Source organism: Girardinichthys multiradiatus, chromosome 2 (genome assembly GCF_021462225.1).
Source record: "Girardinichthys multiradiatus isolate DD_20200921_A chromosome 2, DD_fGirMul_XY1, whole genome shotgun sequence".
In the NCBI taxonomy this organism is placed as follows: Eukaryota; Metazoa; Chordata; class Actinopteri; order Cyprinodontiformes; family Goodeidae; genus Girardinichthys; species Girardinichthys multiradiatus.
This window is the reverse complement of record NC_061795.1, coordinates 20,401,981-20,422,555: the sequence shown is the minus strand read 5'-3', so window position 1 is coordinate 20,422,555 and position 20,575 is coordinate 20,401,981. Positions and strand designations below refer to the sequence as shown.

At 40.5% G+C, this 20,575-nt stretch overlaps 2 protein-coding genes across 6 annotated transcripts; both read right to left on the bottom strand.

Moving 5' to 3' along the window:
- Positions 1-1,800: 1,800 nt before the first annotated feature.
- Positions 1,801-9,686, bottom strand: LOC124855825 (leucine-rich repeat extensin-like protein 3). 5 transcript variants are annotated; one of them, XM_047345939.1, is made up of 9 exons: positions 9,455-9,686; positions 7,939-8,878; positions 6,573-6,666; positions 5,795-5,963; positions 5,667-5,681; positions 5,048-5,131; positions 3,423-3,493; positions 2,380-2,515; positions 1,801-2,290 (listed from the first exon to the last, which is right to left on the bottom strand). In XM_047345939.1, exons 1-9 carry the CDS (start codon positions 9,530-9,532, stop codon positions 2,267-2,269), a joined length of 1,611 nt encoding a protein of 536 aa, XP_047201895.1. In that variant the 5' UTR covers positions 9,533-9,686; the 3' UTR covers positions 1,801-2,266. The 5 variants fall into 5 exon arrangements, with proteins under 5 accessions (XP_047201895.1, XP_047201887.1, XP_047201921.1 ...); XM_047345931.1 differs by having other exon boundaries at positions 5,783-5,963; positions 9,455-9,685; XM_047345965.1 differs by lacking the exon at positions 9,455-9,686 and adding an exon at positions 8,976-9,438 and having other exon boundaries at positions 5,783-5,963.
- Positions 9,687-9,816: 130 nt separating this feature from the next.
- slc35b4 (solute carrier family 35 member B4) lies at positions 9,817-16,126 on the bottom strand. The gene is made up of 10 exons (XM_047345973.1): positions 15,726-16,126; positions 14,178-14,291; positions 13,983-14,085; positions 13,848-13,897; positions 13,670-13,751; positions 13,523-13,586; positions 12,676-12,785; positions 12,507-12,582; positions 12,307-12,382; positions 9,817-11,579 (listed from the first exon to the last, which is right to left on the bottom strand). The coding sequence occupies exons 1-10, from the start codon at positions 15,800-15,802 to the stop codon at positions 11,342-11,344; spliced, it is 990 nt and encodes a 329-aa protein (XP_047201929.1). The 5' UTR covers positions 15,803-16,126; the 3' UTR covers positions 9,817-11,341.
- Between the last annotated feature and the right edge of the window lie 4,449 nt (positions 16,127-20,575).

The window sequence follows — 20,575 nt, the reverse complement described above, 5'->3', positions numbered from 1 at the left end:
ATCGCTTCATTCAGGCTTACAAAAAACAACAAAGGACAATAATTTCAGCCCATTCCTCTTATATTTGTAGTAATAAAGAACAGAGTTTTGGAGCATGCTGGAACTACCACCGCTACTCCTGGAGACCTTATGTTTGTTAACATCAGCATGTCTCAATAAAAATGATCAACTAAAATATAGGGTCTCTAAACATAAAATCACCACATGAAATGAAGGAATCTGGTGTATGTGTATAAACATGTTATCTAAGTTCATGTTTACACTGACCAGCCACTTTATTAGGTACACTTTGCTAGTACCGGGTTGGACCCCCTTTTGCCTTCAGAACTGCCTTAATCCAACAAGGTACTGGAAACATTCCTCAGAGAGTTTGGTCCATATTGACATGATAGCATCACACAGATGCTGCAGATTTGTCGGCTGCATCCATGATGTGAATCTCCCGTTCCACCACATCCCAAAGGTGCTCTATTGGATTGAGATCTGGTGACTGTGGAGGCCATTTGAGTCCAGTGAACTCATTGTCATGTTCAAGAAACCAGTCTGAGATGATTCGTGCTTTATGACATGGCGCGTTATCTTGCTGGAAGTAACCATCAGAAGATGGGTACACTGTGGTCATAAAGGGATGGAGATGGTCAGCAACAATATTCAGGTAGGCTGTGGCGTTGACACGATGCTCAATTGGTACTAAGGGGCCCAAAGTGTGCCAAGAAAATATCCCCCACACTATTATACCACCAGCCTGAACCGTTGATACAAGGCAGGATGGATCCGTGCTTTCATGTTGTTGACACCAAATTCTGACCCTACCATCCGAATGTCTCAGCAGAAATTGAGACTCATCAGACCAGGCAACGTTTTTCCAATCTTCTGTTGTCCAATTTTGGTTAGCCTGTGCGAATTGTAGCCTCAGTTTCCTGTTCTTAGCTGACAGGAGTGGCACCCGGTGTGGTCTTGTGCTGCTGTAGCTCATCTGCCTCAAGGTTCAACGTGTTGTGCATTCAGAGATGCTCTTCTGCATGTCTTGGTTGTAACGAGTGGTTATTTGAGTTACTGTTGCCTTTCTATCAGCTCGAACCAGTCTGGCCATTCTCCTCTAACCTCTGGCATCAACAAGGCATTTGCACCCACAGAACTGCCGCTCACTGGATATTTTCTCTTTTTCAGACCATTCTCTGTAAACCCTAGAGATGGTAGTGCGTGAAAATCCCAGTAGATCAGCAGGTTCTGAAATACTCAGACCAGCCCGTCTGGCACCAACAACCATGCCACGTTCAAAGTCACTTAAATCACCTTTCTTTCCCATTCTGATGCTCAGTTTGAACTGCAGCAGATCGTCTTGACCATGTCTACATGCCTAAATGCATTGAGTTGCTGCCATGTGATTGGCTGATTAAAAATTTGGGTTAACGAGTAGTTGAACAGGTGTACCTAATAAAGTGACCGGTGAGCGTAGAATAAGGTTTACTTATGTTGGCGGTTGTAGGACTTGTTCTTCACCACCAGTGGCGGTGACACTTGTGAAAAAAAAAACAACTTTCATGGCACCAATCCAACTTCATCTGTGGCACGACTTCACTGTTTACCATTTGCTTTGTCCATCAACTTATCTGCCAACATGTGACACGTTCAGTGAGGAATGTACAGCTTAGACCAAAGCACTGCTTTGTCTTGTGAGGAAGATGGTTTCCTGCTACAGCTGAACTCGGGTCCATCAGGAGGATCAGGTTTTAAAGCAATGAAACTCTCTGTCAACAGGGTTGTTCCTTTAAAAATACAGGAAAAACATCCAACAGGTCAGTTCTTTAGGTAGAGCTTTATTTATTCGGATTTTCCTTAGACATTGAACTCCATTATTTCCAAACTTCACTGATGGATTTGGTTGTTGTTTTTGCACAGCATTAACTCATCTCCTTGCATAGCTTTTCATATATCCACTTTCCTGAATTCAAGGCACTCATACATACAAATGATCAAACTAAATAGTGAAGTGCATCTTCATTTCGTTTGCCTTTAAAAATCCTGTTTGCTTCTGTAGTGGCACAGAGGGTTTTACAGTAACCGATACCGAGTGTTATTCATTTAAAGCCAAACTGGTTTGTGTACGTGAGATGACAAAACCACTTGATTTCTACATCACAGAAAGATCTGTGGAAAACTCTTCAGGTATTTAAAGCAGCTGAATTGGACCGTTTTCACTTCTCGGTGTCTTGATTTTAGTTTATTTTTATGTTGTTGCAGCCGCAAATGTCTTTGCCTCCTTTTAACCCCCAGTGATCAGTTTATCCTGCAGAAAAAGAGGAAACAAACAAGCTTAAAAATTGATGAGAGATTAAAGGAGGGACCTCCAAAGAGAGTTTAGATTTTAATTCTTACTTTCTTGGCGTTGTCCACACATTGCATGTAGGCCGATGCAATACCCGAGCAGGTCAGAGTTCTCCCTGCGTTTTCCTTGTAGCATTTCAGTATTTGACCCTGAAGGTCTCCGCACAGAGGCTGGATGTTAAAACGTCTGACGGGAAGGAACACAAAGAGAAAAACACTAAAACAGACACTTGGACTCATTTATCAAAAGAAAACAGTGTAGTTTCTGTAGCAGTATTGATTGTAGGTCAGGCTCCATGTCTGATTCACAAAACCAAGCGTTTACTGGCCAATCCCTGTGTATGATCAAAACAAATCAGAAACCACAATTTGCAAGACGGTAAAAACAAGTGATTTCTATGCACAAGACATGTGCATTGCAGAAGATTTTTTTTTAAAAATCTTTTGTGAAAAAAGTCAATAATTAATCTCACACACAATCCAGATTCGTACAGTAGGCTTCAACAGCTATCCTCCTGTGTAATCCTGAGCTCAGTCACAGCTTTCTAAGAATGTATAATGTGTTAGAAACTAAAGAAGTTTTAAATAAAGTTTTGTTATTAAATTGACGGATAAACAAAAGTAACTCACAAACATTCCTTGAAATCTTGCACTGCTAATTCTACACTAGTTTGGACTAATAATTGTCCGACACAGTTTTATTTCCTCTGCTGCCCCACCAAATCCACACCGATATAATCTTGCAAAAATGATCCGAGATCTGACATGGGATTGGTGCCCATCCTACCCTCACATCCCAATAATTAAATCTCTAATTAAAGTATGAAATTTCCCATATGCCCTCATTTTTCCACTGTGTGTGCGTTTGATACATGAGGGCCAATAGAGATTTTTTTTCCCTTGCCAGTAAAACGTGATGATGTTTTACTGGCAAGGGAAAAAAAAAATCTCTCAACGAGGCCTTCTTTCTTGTTGCCCTTTTAATCACTCGTCATCAGGATTTTACACTGTTACACAACAGGTTCTAAATAGTCTTACATGTTTTTGACTTTGATGTCATTTACAAACTAGTGAACAAAATAGTGAAAACTTACACAAAACGCTTGTGAGTCTCTTCTTTGCCTTTCTGGAAGTTTTCAGTGGAAACTTTGCAAAACTCTGCAAACTGTGAAGAGAACACACAGAAATGAAATACGTGTTTAGCAAAAAAGTAAATAGATGATTCACCTCCACTGGTTCATAGGAAAATTGAGTCTCACTGCCCCTTAGTGGCAAAGGTCGGGTAAAAACCAGATAAACCTGATAGTGCTTCTCTCACTGCTAAGTCACAGCTAATAAAAAAGCCTCAACTCTACATACCTCCATGTTCCAATCAGAATGAGAAGAAATTTGAACGGAAAACAACAGTTTGTGCAAATATTGAATCAGAGAAACAGAGGGTGTGATGTTGAGAACATGTAATTGTATTAAATGATTCATAAAATAATTACTTAAAGGATATATAGAACTGAGCGATTTATGTTTCAGATTGTAAAATATGCACTGTACTAATTTGTAATCTATTCTAAGAATGAAAAGAAACACTTGTGTTGCCTGCACAGTGATAACTTAGGGTCTTTGGTTTGTATCATGGGGTGTTGGGTATGTGCTTTTAAACAGTTAAAGCAATTTATCTGATATAAATAAAATAAATAATTAGCAAAATATACAGCACAACTCACTACCTTCTGTAACATCACAGTCCAGTTTTTGTAAAGCATGTTGCCTCCCCTTTCTTTTTAACGGGTCAAAATTACCATGAGCTTTCAGCAGACGGTATTTTTATGTCATCTCTGAAGGGAACAGTTAGGAATTTCTTTCAGAATCCAAAGCATTTTGCGCTGTCTGTTATTTACATAAAAAAGGGTGCATTTTTCTGAAATGCACATATTATATACCTCATTTTAATGTGTGTGAACTGCATGAGCAGAGATACAGTGTGTAGAACAAGTATTTGATACACTGCCGATTTTGCAGGTTTTCCCACTTGCGAAGCATGTAGAAGTCTTAAATTTTTATCATAGGTAGCTACTCTTCAAATGTGAGGGTCTAAAACAAAAATCCAGAAAAATCACATTGTGTCATTTTTAAGTAATTAATTTGCATTTTATTGCATGACAAGTATTTGATCTCCTACCAACCAGCAAGACTCTCGGCTCTTAAAGGCCTGTTAGTTCTACTTTAATGCAGATTTTCAAGGGCCAAATTAGCAAGAAAACACCACAAAAATACAGCTGCCACTATGTTTCTCTGTGGGTTTGATGCACTGTGGCAACATTCTCTTTGCCGTAATCTCTTTTTATCACCATCCTTGTATAAGTATTCAGAGACACTATTCATCTTCTGAGACATTCATCAAATAACCTTCTCAGACAGAGTTCTCGCTCCTATTCTCTCTGAATCAACGTTGGACACAACCAGTCAACGAAGTCCATTTTGAATGTCATCGCATTTAAAGCCTCAGTGGAAACTTAAAGATAAACACAAATTAGTCATTATGGCCTTTAATTTGCTTGCAAATACAATGCAGATGCCCTGAGGTTTCTTTTTTATTACTCGTTAGAAATTTGTCTTCCTAAATACAGAGGAAACAATCTAATACTGCGTTTTAAAATAATTGCACTGTACCTCCCTCAAGCACTCTGAACTGGTAAATACTCTTCCTAAAATCTTAGTTTACCTTTGCTTCAAGTTTGGAAACCTGCTCCTTGTAGAGCTCATCCCGCTTCTTCATCTCTTTCTCTCTCTCCTTGAGCTGGTGAGCCTGCATGAGTTCAACATTCAACATCAGCACAGGGCCTTGCAAAAAATAGTCATACGTTGGAGAATTTGTCAGGTTACAACCAAAGTCCCAACGTATTTTATTGGTGTTTTATGAAACAGACGAACACAAAGTAGCACAAAATGTGCAATGTACAAAAAAAAAAGGAAACATGGTTTTCTAAATTGCCTGGGGTGCATTCTATTTGTAAGAAATTTCCAAACAATGTTTAATTTTGGACCTACTTCGCAAATTATGCACTACTTTATGTTGGTCTGTCAGATACAATCTTAACAAAATACACTGAAGTTTGTGGTTGTAAAGCAACAAAACGGAAATGTCCGTGGGGTGTGAATACTTTTGCAAGGTGCTGTGTGTTCAGATTATACACACCCATCATCCACATGCTTCTACAAACATTTCTTCGTTCTGAACAGAAACTAACAGCACCAATTAACACCCTAAGCTTTAGGTGTGACTAGAGCAGAGTAAACATGCAAAAGTCAGACATGCATGAATAAAGCTCCTCCTGCCCTACCTTCAGCTCCATCCACTGAAACACCAGAATAAGAAACACAGTAAGACGATGAACGTTTGTGGTAAAGACAGAGATTCTGTTACATACAAAAGTCCAGAATGTGTTCTTCTGCTTACGTAAAGCTGCACCTTGAGCTTCTCATCTTCTGTCCCCATCTTCTCTTTCGTGATGGACTCTGTCAGCTTCTCCATGAGCGACGTTCTCTCGGCCTCCAGAGTCTTTTTCACCTGCTCCGCCACCTGAGCCTGGGCTGCCACCGTCGCCTCCGCTCGGGTCAGAGCTTGCATCTCCTCTAGCCTTTACAAACACAAACCATAGTCTGCTGGAAAACATACAGGTATTTAGCTGATGCAGGGATGATTCCTGCTGGTTTCAACTCAGACATGAGGATTTTCTGTAGGGTTTTTTCCTGCATACTGATTAAACACAACTGATCCATTAAATATCAGGAGATAAAAATAAATAAATAAACTTTCTAAACCTTTCTCTTATTCTCTATAAATGACATTTTTAATTAAGAGCAAAAGAGAACCTTAGCATCTACTTAATTTGCTAATTTTTTTAGGCCAACTTGTTTATGCGTAATTAGATTTTTACTATATTTACTGTCTATTTGCTTTGTTCATCTACTTGGGTTCTTGGTCTGTTTATCATCAGCAAACTAAAAATGTGCACTCTATTTTTAGCACTTGAATTGATGGCTTTATGTTGACTCTTTTAAATCAAGAAACAATTGCAGAAATGCAACTAGCCAACCCAGTAGTAAACTTGTAATTAATTTACTTGTATATTAAGATAATAAAATATTACTGTTATTTAAAAAGCTCTATTATATTTCAGCTAAAGCAAAGAATAAAACTGACTTGGTGATATTTGACAGGAAGTCTCACAGTCCTGTTTCCTTACTGTTGCTGGAGCTCCTGTCTCTTCTGGTTGATCTCCTCCTGCAGATTTCTCTCCATCTCTGCTCTGATCTTCTCTCTCAGTTCCTCTTCCAACACTACAGCAGAAATAGGTACTGTTACAAATGACATTTTGTGCAGAGAAAAAAAAATATCTGATTTTCTTATTGGCGTTGAGCTGCGACAAACATTTAGAAGTGAAAACAAAATGAAGGTGTGCATTTCATTTTTTTTACTCCATTAAAGTAGTAATAACCTGAAAGTTACTGAAGTGTAACTCAACAGCTCCCCCAGCAGGTAACAAACGAGCAAGAATTTGAAATCAGCCATTCCACTGTCTAAAAAATAGTCTACAAGTACAACATGCCTGCTCTGGTTGTCAAGACAAGTTCACCTGAAAACAGACCGCAGGGTGCTAATAAAAGTCTCCAAAATCCTAAAATGACACCACAGCAGGTTCTTGTTCCGTTAATGTGAAAGTAAATGCCTGCACAACAATGAAGGGGCTGCACTAGCTTTACTTTCATGGGAGAGAAGGAGGAAACTCTTTGCTCTTTAGTATAAACACAAAACACAGACTAAAGTGAATGCAGATCAGGACATCTGGAATAATGGTTATTGGACAGGAGAGTCTAAATTTGATATTTTTTGGACACCAGAACAGAGGACATGTTTGGCATAAACCACACAGCATGCCCGCATGGTGGCGGGGGTGTCATGGTCTGGGGACGCTTTGGTGCAACAGGACCTGGCCAGTTCACTATCAATGAATCCACCATGAATTCTGTGTATCAGAGGTGGCTTCAGGAAAATTTGAGATCAACTGTACAAAATTAATACTGAAGCAGAACATGATGGTGACCTAAAAATCAAAATAAAATAAAAACAGTCAATCCTCCAAGTACTGGATGAGAATTAAGAAATTGAAAGTTCTGGGCAAATTAAAGCCCAGATCTTGATCTCAGAGTTGATCTGGGGTGATGTAAAACTTTCCTGAATGGTGTCAGAGACTGATAGATGGCTACAAGAAGTCTCACTGAAGTTATCTGGCAAGCTATTTGAGGGCACGCTATGCTAACTTATTCCTCAGCTAGAATACATATTTTACCTGCTATGTTTTGTTTAATGAGAAAAGGGTAAATGTTCCTCACCAGAGATAAATAAAACGATTAGACATCATCATGTGAGCAGTTCTTTTGAAACACCAGAATGGGATGTCCTAATCTTTTCACATGACTCAATCTCAAGAAGACCTTATAGCTGCATAAATGAGCACAATAATAAACGGTGCTCCTTTCAAGCAGCACTTCAATGCACCACAAGTAGAAATGCAAACACTCCTGTTTATGAATACATAAAAGTTCATTAACCTGCTGCAGGTGGTGGTACAGTGGCAGGTTCTTCATCTTCAACAGCAGGCAGAAATGTGGTAACTGGGGGCTCTCCATCGATGGCAGCTGGCTCCTCTGGTGGTGGTACTTCCAGCCCTGGAGGGGGCACATTTCCAGGTACATGAACTACAGCGAGCTCTTCACACTGACATGACAGTGAAACTTCATCTGAAGAGAACTCTGGAGGAGATAAATGCGAAGATGAATGTACTTCAACAACGGGAGCCGCCTCTTTGTCTGAGGGAGAAGCTCCAACTTTGGTTGAAGGAGAATCAAGAGGTGAGGGTGAGATTACTGGCTTAACTGGTGGAGACTTAACACTTGTAGAAACCTGAACTGTTTCGGTTTGTGAAGGTGATGTGGCAGCAGACACAAGAGGTGCAACAGCAGCTGATTCAGTAAGTGCTGGTTTCAGACATTCAGAGGAAAGAGATGAAAGCTCCGATGGAGGAGGCGACCCCCCATTTGGAAAAGGAACGGCTTGTTCCTCTATCGGAGAACAGGTCTGTGTTTCTGGATCTTTATGAGGTGGCATAAAGTAATTATGTGGTGGTAGGACAATTGGTTCTACAGCAGAGGGTGGAGTAAAAGATTCAGGCACTTCAGAGTTTTCAGCCCTTGAAGAAGTGGCAGATGGAGCTTTTGACTCCAGAGATGGAGGGGGCTCTGTAGAATCCAGTAAAGGTGGAGGAAGTGAGTGGAACTTCACTGGAGGAGGGGGAATTAGTTTCACAAGAGGAGCAGCTTCCACTGATGGAGACTTGGGTACAGCCGGAGTGTGAGCAGGAGTAGGCAAAAATGGTGGTGAGGGAGGAGTCAGGAGAAGTGACAAGGGCTCCTGGGTTTGTGGTTCAGGTGGGATGCGAGGACAGCTGGCCTGTGACGAATTCTTCATCCGGTTGATGACTCTGTCTGACAGCTGAGGACAACAAAAACATACATGCACTTTACTGATAGGAGCACCACCTGCCAGGGATCTCCACAGGTTATTGTGAGATATATAGAGGTAGACATACCCTGAAAGACGTGGATCTACAAAGTACTGACTCATACAACGCACGTTTCAGATTTTGATGAGTAAAAGAACATTTTAAAAACCATGTGAACTTTTTGCTCTACTTCAGAAATAGGCACCACGTTGTGTTGATCACATAAAATCCACTGGCGTGTGGTTGTGACGTGACAAAACGGGGAAAAGCACCTGCTGCATGAATACTTTTGCAAGGTGGTGAAGTTATAAACGAAACGCGCGTTGCGTTTCATTTCCATGTGCTGAATGAGTGACAAGCTGTGCTTTGTCTTTATTTACCACAGCGGCTGGAGGCGCTTTGAGCTCAGCGACCAACAAACTCAGGGAAGTAAAGTTTCTGTCTTTCCAGAATGACACCGACCGTGGAAATAACACCGACTATAACCGCTGTTCTGATGCACAGACCCGTAGCGCCGAAATTTCAGCCAAAACGTGCAGTCTGATTTCCACGGAGCTTCCACTCACCCGAATGCCCTTCACAAAAAATACTCCTCCTCCTCCTCCATCCTCCGCAGAGAAGCGACTCGGACTGGTTCCCCCCATCCGAACACACCGAACTCCGGGGTTCTATCAGCACCACAGCGATTTAAATGAAATAATCTGGATGATGTATCCTCACAGCTGTTCCTAGCGGCCTCTCCCACCTCTCCGCGGGAGTAACCTGCGCTGCCATTGGAAGGAGCTGAACTACAGCTGTTCGGATTGGTCCAATGACTGTTAAAATCAGTGAGGCGAGAGGGAACTGTCTGTCCCAGAGTTGGATGTGGGGAAGAAAAATAAAAATCATGTTACATAATAATTATTAAAGAACACAAGGAAACAGCGGCTGATCTATTAAAATAAGTTTAATTTCGGAGCGCTTGGAGTGTAGACAAACACTAGTAGAGACAACAGAGCTGGGAGTCAAATAAATAACCTGCAGACTCATGGTTCTGCATGAAAGGGCTTCACACTTTAAAAAATAAATACCTAAACAGCATTATTACGGAGAAGACACACAAAAAAACTGCACCATCGATCAATGAATGCTACTGCGGTACGAATGCTAAAACAAAAGGTAGTTCTGGTGACTTTTGGCCAACAAATTTCATGAAAAGACCAAAAATACTGGATTTATTGGTTTCATCCGAGCCAATGTGTCTGGGGGCCCCCTATGGGTTGTACTCGGGCTGGATGGGCACCAAATTGGCCACGGCTTAAAGTGGACTTCTTGCTTGGGTCCAACTGTAAATCGGACGCTCCATGTAGGAAGTGGCCGGGTTTCAAACGTGACGGCACCTATAGGTTTCTCACTTTTTACACAATGTTGATATACATCATTCCTATATAGACATTTAACTTGGGGTCATTATGTAATATGTGGACAATCTCATCTAGGGCCCCCTTCTTTTTAGCTCATTCCAAACATGGGCTCCATATGTAAATGCTGGTAAGGATGGTACAGGCAAACTCTGATTTAATCTGTACCAATGTGCATAAAATGTATCAGTGTTGAGACATGTTGACTAATCAAATTTCCCAACTTCAACATAAGTTGAAGTAGCGGATAAACCTCCATGCTTTTTGGAAATGGAAAGAATATCCACACAATGGCCACTTTATTAAGTACAACTGTTCAAATCCTTGTTACCACAAATGGCAAATCAGCCAATTGCATGGCAGTTCAAGCTGAGCATGAGGAACATTGAAACTTAGATGTGAAACAGTTAAAATTAGAGGAGATATTGGTGAAAGGTGATAGAAAGACATATGTACTTCAAGTAAACCCTTGTTTCAACAACAGTCAGTGCAATACCATGTATGAATTCACATGTTGAGCCTTTGAACAGATGGGCTACAGCAGCAGCAGACCACCAAGGTGTGTCACTCCTGCCAGCTAGGTTACAATTTGCACAGGCAGAGTGACCGATACCAGCGGATACATTCAGATAGATCTATAGCAACTGTGTGATGCCATCATGTCAATGTGGACCAAAATCTCTGAGGAATGTTACTGACACCAATCTATGCCACGAAGAATTAAAGCTCTTCAGGAAAAAGGGGGTCCAATGCAGTACCAGCAAGGGGTAACTAATAAAGTGGCCAGTGAATAATTATGTCAAAAAAACATTTTTCGAGGCATGAAAGCTTAGGAGATTGCAAAAGATTTTGTGCCCATCACTTTCGGTCTTTCCAAGACATTTGTTCACAGAAATAGTAAAATATTATCAGCACCTTCTTAAAACTGGATTTTGTTCAAGTATGAAACCAAAATTACCTTAATTGTATAAAACTAGCGCAGGAGATTCAAAAACAATTTAACCGTAACCAATGGGGCCGATTTTGTTTAATCTGCAAGAAGTCCCTCCTTCGTCACTCTGCCTTCTTCGCCTTGACTTTGGCACCCCGCATGCTGCTCCAGACCTCCGTGTACAGCAGAGTGCCCATGAAAACCACAGCCGTGCCCACCCAGTGCCAGGTGGTGAAGGGGTTTTGGAAGTAAAGGATGGAGAAGATGAGGCTGAGGAACTTTCTGAGGGTCACCACCAGGGTGACGGTCAGAGAAGTGCACTCAGTGGTCAGGATAAAGACGCCGCGGATACACACATACCTGGAGAAAGGGTTAAAGTCTGCAACAACACTTACAGAAAATGGTCAAAGAAATACTGAACAGGCTCTTCTGTGGTTACTTACCTGAAGAGAATTAACTTTCATAAAGCGTCAAAGGTTTGAAAAGTTACATTGCTTTGTAACAGTATTGGAGTTTTCCTCCCATTTATTATTATTAAAACATGTAAATAAAATGCTTTTGGATTTGATATTATGGACCTAAATATCCAAACTGGATAAAATGAACGTGATGTTGTGAAATACAGCAGGGGTCTCCAGCTCCAGTCCTGAAGAGCCACTGTTCTGCAACTTTAAGATGCATTCCTGCTCCAACCCACTAGAATCAAATGGTTGAACTAACTCCTCAACATCTCTTGAAGTTCTTTCTTGATGTTTATTTTCAATCACTAAAACAAAACCAGCAAAAGAGATGCTGATGGAGATACAAATCCCCACAGCGGAGTTTTTAGTTTGTGTTTTTAGTAGAAGTTTAAGCGAACTGTCTACGTGGAAAACTGAACTTTTATTGTAAAACTTATGCAAGAAGCTAGAATGTTTCGAGGCAACTAAAATAGTGCCTATTATCAAGCAACCAGTAACGATACTGACTGAAACACCTAGAATTGTAGTTTGGGGCTGAATCATTACAATTCTTAGAAAGAGCAGGTTGGTAAATGTAGCACCACCTCAACAGATGAATCCATGCAAATTAGAAAATGACAGGATACTGTGTGATGACATTGATCAGCAGGTAGAGCCACATTATCGGCATGGTCAGCCCGACCACAGGAACAAGAACAGGAGCTGCAAAAATAAACAGAATTTGCTAAGATTAGTGGCATAAACAGGTATTCCCGAATAACTGATTGAACACATGCAAGTTAATTTCCCTTTTTGTTTACTGAATTGTACATCTGTTTGAACTCACTGCTTTGGCTGAAGAGGATGCAGTGGTTGTAGATGTCTGTGGACAGAAGCAGGAAACCGGGCAGAGGCAGGCAGTGCTGAAAACGCACGCAGAGAGTTCAAATAAAACCAACCAACACTTAGATAGGTTCCCGTCGTTCTGTGGTCGTCTGAGTTGGAGGAAAGCTTACATTATAGAAGAGCGCCTCCTTCGAGTGCTTCCCGTACTGCTTGTAGAGCGTCTCCTGGAAAATGCCCATCCTTGCAGACATCAGCAGGGCAAAGGTCAACATAGCGATGCCTGATTGAACATGGAGCCACGGTTATAAAATTAGCTGCAGAAAGGCAAGTTCTGAAAGTCACTTGAGCTTGTTTGACTGTAGGTATAATCTTATGCCAGATGCAATGGGACCCACTTCTTCTAACAAGTTCCAGCTTTGTCTTGTTGATCCATAGATTATTTTCCCAAAAGTCTTGGCAATCATAAAGATGTTTTTTTTTTTTTTTTTTGAGAAATGTGAAATGGGCTTATGTGTTCCTTATGCTCACATTGGAGTCTCTTTCTCAATTGTTGAATCATGAGATGTTGTTAATTTAGATGTTGTTTGGTCACCTTCTGAATCAGTTGGATGCACCCTTGCACTAGTTTTGGTAGGCCGGCCAATACTGGCAAGGTTCACCACTGCTGCATTTTTCCTCAGTATGTGGATAAGGACTCTCACTGTAGTTTTGCTGTAGTCCCGAAATTTGGGCGGCATAATATATCATCATCTGATTTTTACTGCATGCAATACTCATATCACAGTAGAAATTCAGTAGCCTTTTGAGGTCTTCATTCTTACATCATGTTTTTAGATAGTTAAGTTTTTATTCTACACATCTAGTCAAATTGAACTCAGCTTTCCAGAAATCAAGGTTATTCCCAATGAATCATGATGTAAAAATTGGGAAATCTGAAAGGGGCCAAACACTTTTTCCCAGCATCGTAGGTGTATTGTTTCTCCTTTCATTATTCTAATTTCTTGAATTAACACTTACCAATAAGCCAGCGCATAAAGGCATAAAAGCCTTGCTTCTCTGATCCATCACTGGACACGTCATGCTGAAATGAACCAGTAGAGGTTCTGCATTATTACAGAAGCAAAATAATGGTTGGAAAAGACAACACGTCTGCAGAGGACTCACCACTTGTTTGGCTGACATGATGGTGCAGATGAAGATACCAGTGGAAACTAAAACAATAGAGAGATATTTGCTGGCTGAATACCTGCAGGCAGAGAAGGTGAGATGTACTAAATCAGCATGAAGATATTTAATAAAGCAGAAAGGACTTCATGTGAACTGGGAGTAGAGAAAGAGTCACCTCTTCTTCAGGATGATTATTCCCAGGATCATGTTAGCTATTAGTGATCCCTGTGTGGAAGAGAGGAAGGGGTTAACAACAGGGCACAGCTTAAGGAGGAGCTTGTTGCTCAACATAACAATTAGTGACACTTACTGATCTGAAGATCATGTGTAACGGCATGGCGATATTAAAGTTGAGAGCATAGTTGTTGATGACACTGACTGTGAAGAACATGGTCACCATGATAACATAGTTACTGAAACAAAGAATAAATATGTTTATTCCACATCAGCATTTGGTCTGAACTTCAGTAGCACATTTAAATGTAATAAATGGGTTTTTTTCTACCTGACAGGAATTGCTGGTTTCTTTCTTCCAAGTTTAGATTCAAATATGAAACCTTCTAAGGCAATAAGGATGAACTGAGCAAAGGTGACTATGTTGCCGCATCCTGGAAACTCTCTGAAAAACAGAAATGCTGGTTTAAAAGCAGCTGAGAAATTAGTTATTGTTTACCAAAGGGACACGAAGTAAAGAGAAGTAGAGCCTTTCCACATTTGGTCACGTTATGGCCACAAACTTCAATGTATTGTAATGGGATTTCTCTGTGACCCACCAGCTCAGAGCGGAGCATAATTGTGAAGCAGAAGGAGAAGAATACGTAGTTTTCAAGATGTTTTAAAAATAAAAACCTAAAAGTCTGCTTTGTATAGAACTGTATTCAGCCCGTTATCTCTGACACTCCTAAATATTATTCAAAGCACTGACCTCAGGACAAACACAAATAGTGAGTAAAGTTCACCAATTTGTAGTTTAATCTCAGTATAAATCCTGCTGTTCTGTGAAGGCCTCAGAGGTTTGTTAGAGAACATCAGCGAACAGATTTTCATGCTGCTACTAGGCCAGTCATTGTCGTAAAGGAGAACTGGTTCTCAACCGACTTACATGGTCAAATAAATCAATCAAAAACAAAAAGGTAGATCCGAGAACAAGTTGAGACGTTTAAAGCAGAGCTTGGTTATTAAACAACATCCTAGGCTTTGAAAATCGTATGGAGCACTGTTCAATGTATCATATGGAAATGGTAAAGATACAAATGTGCACATCCATGCCTTGGACGAAGGAGGCAGGTAATTAATAATAATTAATTAATAAACGAGCCAGCATTTGGGTCCTGCAGTGAGAACAAGAGATGGCTGTCCACCTAAACTGACAGGCTGGGCATAAAGATTATTATTCAGAGAACCAGCCATGAGACCCATGGTAACTATGGAGGAGCTGCTACCATGCACAGCTCAGGTGGAAGAATCTGTTGAAATGATGATTCATTTGGGCCCTCCACAAATCTGGCTTTTATGGAAGACAGGTGAAAAATGCCATGGTTACAAACAAAGCAAAAAGAGGATGCATTTACAGTTCACCACAAGCCACATAGAAGCCACAGTGAATGTGATAAAGATGGTGCCAGATGAGACCAAAATGAAACTTTTTGGGCTGCAATAATTTCGATCCAACCATACTCATATATTAAAATGGCCTAATCAAAGTACGGACTGAGAAATCCGTCCGAGAATTTGTGGCAAGACTAGAAAACTGCTGCTTAGAGGTCTCTTGAGGTTACTTTTTGTTGTAACATACTGATTACCACACATTCATTTAGAACCCATGGTCCAGTTTGTTTAGGCAACATTTATCATACTGAAACCTTAACACTCCTACTTTAAATAAACTCTAACCAGAAATGTTTTGTGCCCATTGTACCAGAGCTAAAACCCCTCTCTGTTTGACGCAGAAACAAAAATATGATAACATTTGTGCACCTCAGTCAGCTGCATGCACCAAACTCTGCGCTGTAAAACCAACAGCAGCCCGCTGGCTTGTAAGTTTGTGACTGACCTCACCAGCAGCTCCAGAGACACCACATTACTACAACATCCGACAAAAACAAGGACCACGGCAAACGCAGTCCCCATGATGGTTCGCAGTCCAACAAACTCTGACAATAAATAATACGGGTCACTTATTCAGGCGAATAACTGACAGGAGCATTTTTGAACAATAACCGCGGTTTGTGTTTCTGAGGACGTCTTCTGTCTCAGCAAACTCCTGTGTTAGTTGAACACGTCTAAACATTTCGCTTTTCCGGTTCAGGAGATTCATGGTAGTTGTAGTTTATTTTTAAACGCGGAAATGCGTCCTGTTGCTTGACTTTTTCCGTTTTTCAACAGAACACTGTATAACGTTTTTGAAGCAGTTCGCCTATTTTAGCAAAGTGTCCAATGATGCCTAATGAGCTGTTCGCGTTTTTTGCCGCGCGATACGAAGCGCGTAAACGCCATTACAAGCTTATGCGAGTCATTACATAGTTTAGAGTAGAAAGAGTAACCACTCTGTTTGAATTTCTGTGTACGAGAAGCTAAACAAGGGCAGTTCACTTTTCAGTCCTCTGTGAATATAAATGGGTAATGGTGGCTAGTAGAACAGGACATACAGATGCATATTAATAAATCAGACCATTATTGAACTCAATTTATCAAACTATCTAGTGTCAAACTATTTTATCCTATTGATTTGTTACAAACAAAGTGATGTATTACCGTCTGAACCCAAAGGTCAGTTTCTCAGAAATTTTAATATTACATATTACCTATATTATATACAAATATATAGTATATAGCTCCAATTTTTATATTTACATTTAGATATAATACATTAGCATATAATTTTTTTAAATTAATTTCTAGTTTAGCCTAGACATATATAAATGAATTAAACAATAACTTATTTAATTGAATTAGGTGAACTAACACCGTAAACACTAATGTTATGTTAACATAACATTATCCAACTCCATTCTTAACACGACTTTATTCTTGAAATAGACTTAAATGTTTCCTCAACATTTGGCCTTTAATCTCAATAAAATGACATTAATCTAAATATTTGTAATAATCTAAACTCTTTAACCTCAAAGAGTTGGAAATCTTTCTTGTTTGTTGTCCTCTTTGATTTACCCGATCTGCTTTGAAACATTAGAAATTTACTAAAATTTAGAAACCGCTGTGCAGTTAGTTTTAGGTTGGATTTTAGATATTTGCGGTCCGCAAATTCAGTGGCGTCCCTATCTTGTTGGAACTGATGCTGGCAGTCTGATTTCGGGCAGCAGGTCTCTGCCTGGATCTCCTGTAGTGCTTTGTCTCACAGTAGATCTGAAGAAGCCTCTGACTGAAGACAGTCTGTTGTTGTCGGACAGTCTCATGAAGAGGATGCTCAGGGTTCTCCAGTCTGTTGTCCAGGTGAACACCGAGGTATTTATACTCCTCCACCACCTCCACTTCTTCTCCCATGATAGAAATAGTTTTTGACTTATTCTTGTTTCTCTTAAAATCTACAATCATCTCCTTTGTTTAAGTCACATTCAAGATGAGATGATTGTTTCCACACCATGCCACAAAGCGGTCCACCACCTTCCTGTACTCAGCTTCTTGTCCATCTCTGATCCACCCCACAACTGTAGAATCATCCGAGTATTTCTGCAGATGACAAGAGTCTGTCTTGTACTGGAAGTCTGAGGTATACAGAGTGAAAAGGAATGGTGAGAGTACAGTCCCCTGTGGTGCTCCTGTGCTGCTGACTACCTGGTTAGACTCACAACCCTTCAGTCTCACAAACTCCACAGCAATAAGCAAACTGAAGGGGGTCCTGATAATTTATTTACTTTTGCTTATTCGGGTGGGCCAACAGGAGTCTCTTTAGGACCTTCATGATGTGGGATGTCAGGGCATCAGGTCTATAGTCATTGAGGACTGATGGGTGAGTTATATTTGGTACCGGAACAAGACAGGAGGTCTTCCACAACACCGGAACCTTCTTCTGGGCCAGGCTAAGGTTGAAGATGTGCTGCAGAATCCCACAGAACTGCTCTGCACAGGCCTTCAGGACTCTAGGGCTGACATGATCTGGACCTGCAGCCTTATTCTGGTTCAGTCTTTGCAGTTGTCTCTTCCCCTGACCTCTTGAGACACACAGGTGGAAGGGGGTGGCAAAGGGAGCATCCGCATCTTCTGATTTGGTTGAAGACAAACATGTAGAAGCAGAAGGGTCCATGGTGGAAGATAAAACATTTGAGGTGTGACAGGAAAGCTGGAGGTCAAGGAGTGTGAGATGTCTGCTTGGCTGTGAGCAGGAGAGGAGGATGCTGAGCTTGTTTCTGAACTGAACCTAATGAAGAATGTGTTCAGTTCATTGGCTCTATCCAGACCTCCATCGGTCCGATCATCCTTCTGCTTGAAGCCTGTGATCTTCTTCATCCCTGTCCACACATCTCTGATATTGTTTTGCTGGAGCTTGCTCTCCAGCTTCATCTTGTACGCCTCCTTGCTGTCTCTTATCTCGACTTTAAGTTGCTTCTGTATAGTCCTCAATAATCCCCTGTCTTCCTCTCTGCAGGCTCTTTTTTTCTTGTTAAGAAGGTCCTTCAGGTCACTGGTGATCCAGTGTTTATATCAAACCATGTTCATGTTTTAGAAATGACAAGCCTTTTTGTTGACAATCCATAAGATTTGTTTGAGCCATTGTTACATCCTCAAAACTGGAGGAAACATATTGACAAAACACATTGACAAAGCTGTAAATAACCCAATGGTTCTATAAGCCTTGACTGGTGGGAGCTAAAGGCCAAACTTTTCAGGTTTTGCTTAGGTTAACAGCAGCAAACAAAATGTTTTTACCGTTGTACTTTGTTTTGGTCATCACATAAAACCCCACTAAAATGCATTGTAATTTGTGGTTTCACAGCATTAAAGTGGATAAACATCTAATAAGTATGAATAGTTTTATTCAGTGCAAGGTGTGTTGCCTAATAAAGAGAAAATATATTGAAATATGTGGTTGTAGCGTCGTATATGGAACAATCTATGGGGTATGAATACTTCTGCCAGTGTTGTGTAAAGAATGACAACTAGACTAAAAAGTGTGGTGACACATTCTTAAAATGTGTATTCAAACCACTTAGAGGTTTCTACATTTTAAGGATGTGTCTCCACAATTAGCAGCCTCTATCATTCGTAAATGGAAGAAGTTTGGAACCAGCAGGAATAATCCTAGAGCTGGCTGTTCATCTAAACTGAGCGATCAGGGGAGAAGAGCCTTAATCAGGGAGGTGACCAAGAACCCCATGGTCACTCTGTCGGAGGTCCAGCATTCCTCTGTGGAGAGAGGAGAACCTTCCAGAAGGAGAACCATCTCTGCACCAATCCACCAATCAAGCCTGTATAGTAGAGTAGCCAGATAAAGGCCACCCCTTAATAAAAGGCACAGGGCATCCTGTCTGTAGTTTGCCAAAAGGCTCCTGAAGGTCTCTCAGACCATGAAAAACAAAATTCTCTAGTCTGATGAGACAAAGATTCGTCATGTTTGGAGGAAACCAGGCACCGCTTATCACCAGACCAATACAATCCCTACAGTGAAGAATGGTGGTGGCAGCATCATACTATGGGGATGTTTTGTTGACACCAGGAACTGGCACACTATTCAGGATAGAGGGAAAGATGAATGCAGGAATGTGCAGAGACATCCTGGATGAAAACCTGCTCCAGAGCACTCTTTACCTCAGAATGGGGGGGTTTATTTTTCAGCAGGACAACGACCCAAAACACACAGCCAAGATCTTAAAGGAGTGGGTTCAGAACCACTCTGTGAATGTCCTGGAGTGGCCGGAGTCCAGACTTGAATCCAATTGAGAATCTCCCATCCAACCTGATAGAGCTTGAGATGTTTTGCAAAGAAGTATGGGTAAAACTGCCTAGACATTGGTGAGCTAAGCTTGTGGTATCATATTCAAGAAGACTTGAGGCTGTAACTGCTGCCAAAAGTGGATCAACAAAGTATTAAACAAAGACTGTGAATACTTATGTAAAAGTAATTTCTTAGTTTTCTATTTTTAATACATTTGCAAGAATCCCAAAAACAAATGTCTTTCACATGGTCATAATGGGGCATTGTGTGTAGAACTTAGAGGTAAGAGATTAATTTGATATCATTTGAAATAAGGCTGTAACATAACTAAATGTGGAAAATGTGCAGCATTGTGAATACTTTCCAGATGCACTGTATGTAAGTCATTTATTTTAGTGACAAGTACAACTTCTGACAGAGAGGTTTGTTACAAATCTTAACTAATGGATTACTGGTTTATATGGCAGATTTGTTGATTCCCAGTCATGTTTAACTCAGTGTAGCTGATGTGTGAGAGTTCTACTTCTTATTGGCACAATATCACAATTAACACATATACAGGTCCTTCTCAAAATATTAGCATATTGTGATAAAGTTCATTATTTTCCATAATGCCATGATGAAAATTTAACATTCATATATTTTAGATTCATTGCACACTAACTGAAATATTTCAGGTCTTTTATTGTCTTAATACGGATGATTTTGGCATACAGCTCATGAAAACCCAAAATTCCTATCTCACAAAATTAGCATATCATTAAAAGGGTCTCTAAACGAACTATGAACCTAATCATCTGAATCAACGAGTTAACTCTAAACACCTGCAAAAGATTACTGAGGCCTTTAAAACTCCCAGCCTGGTTCATCACTCAAAACCCCAATCATGGGTAAGACTGCCGACCTGACTGCTGTCCAGAAGGCCACTATTGACACCCTCAAGCAAGAGGGTAAGACACAGAAAGAAATTTCTGAACGAATAGGCTGTTCCCAGAGTGCTGTATCAAGGC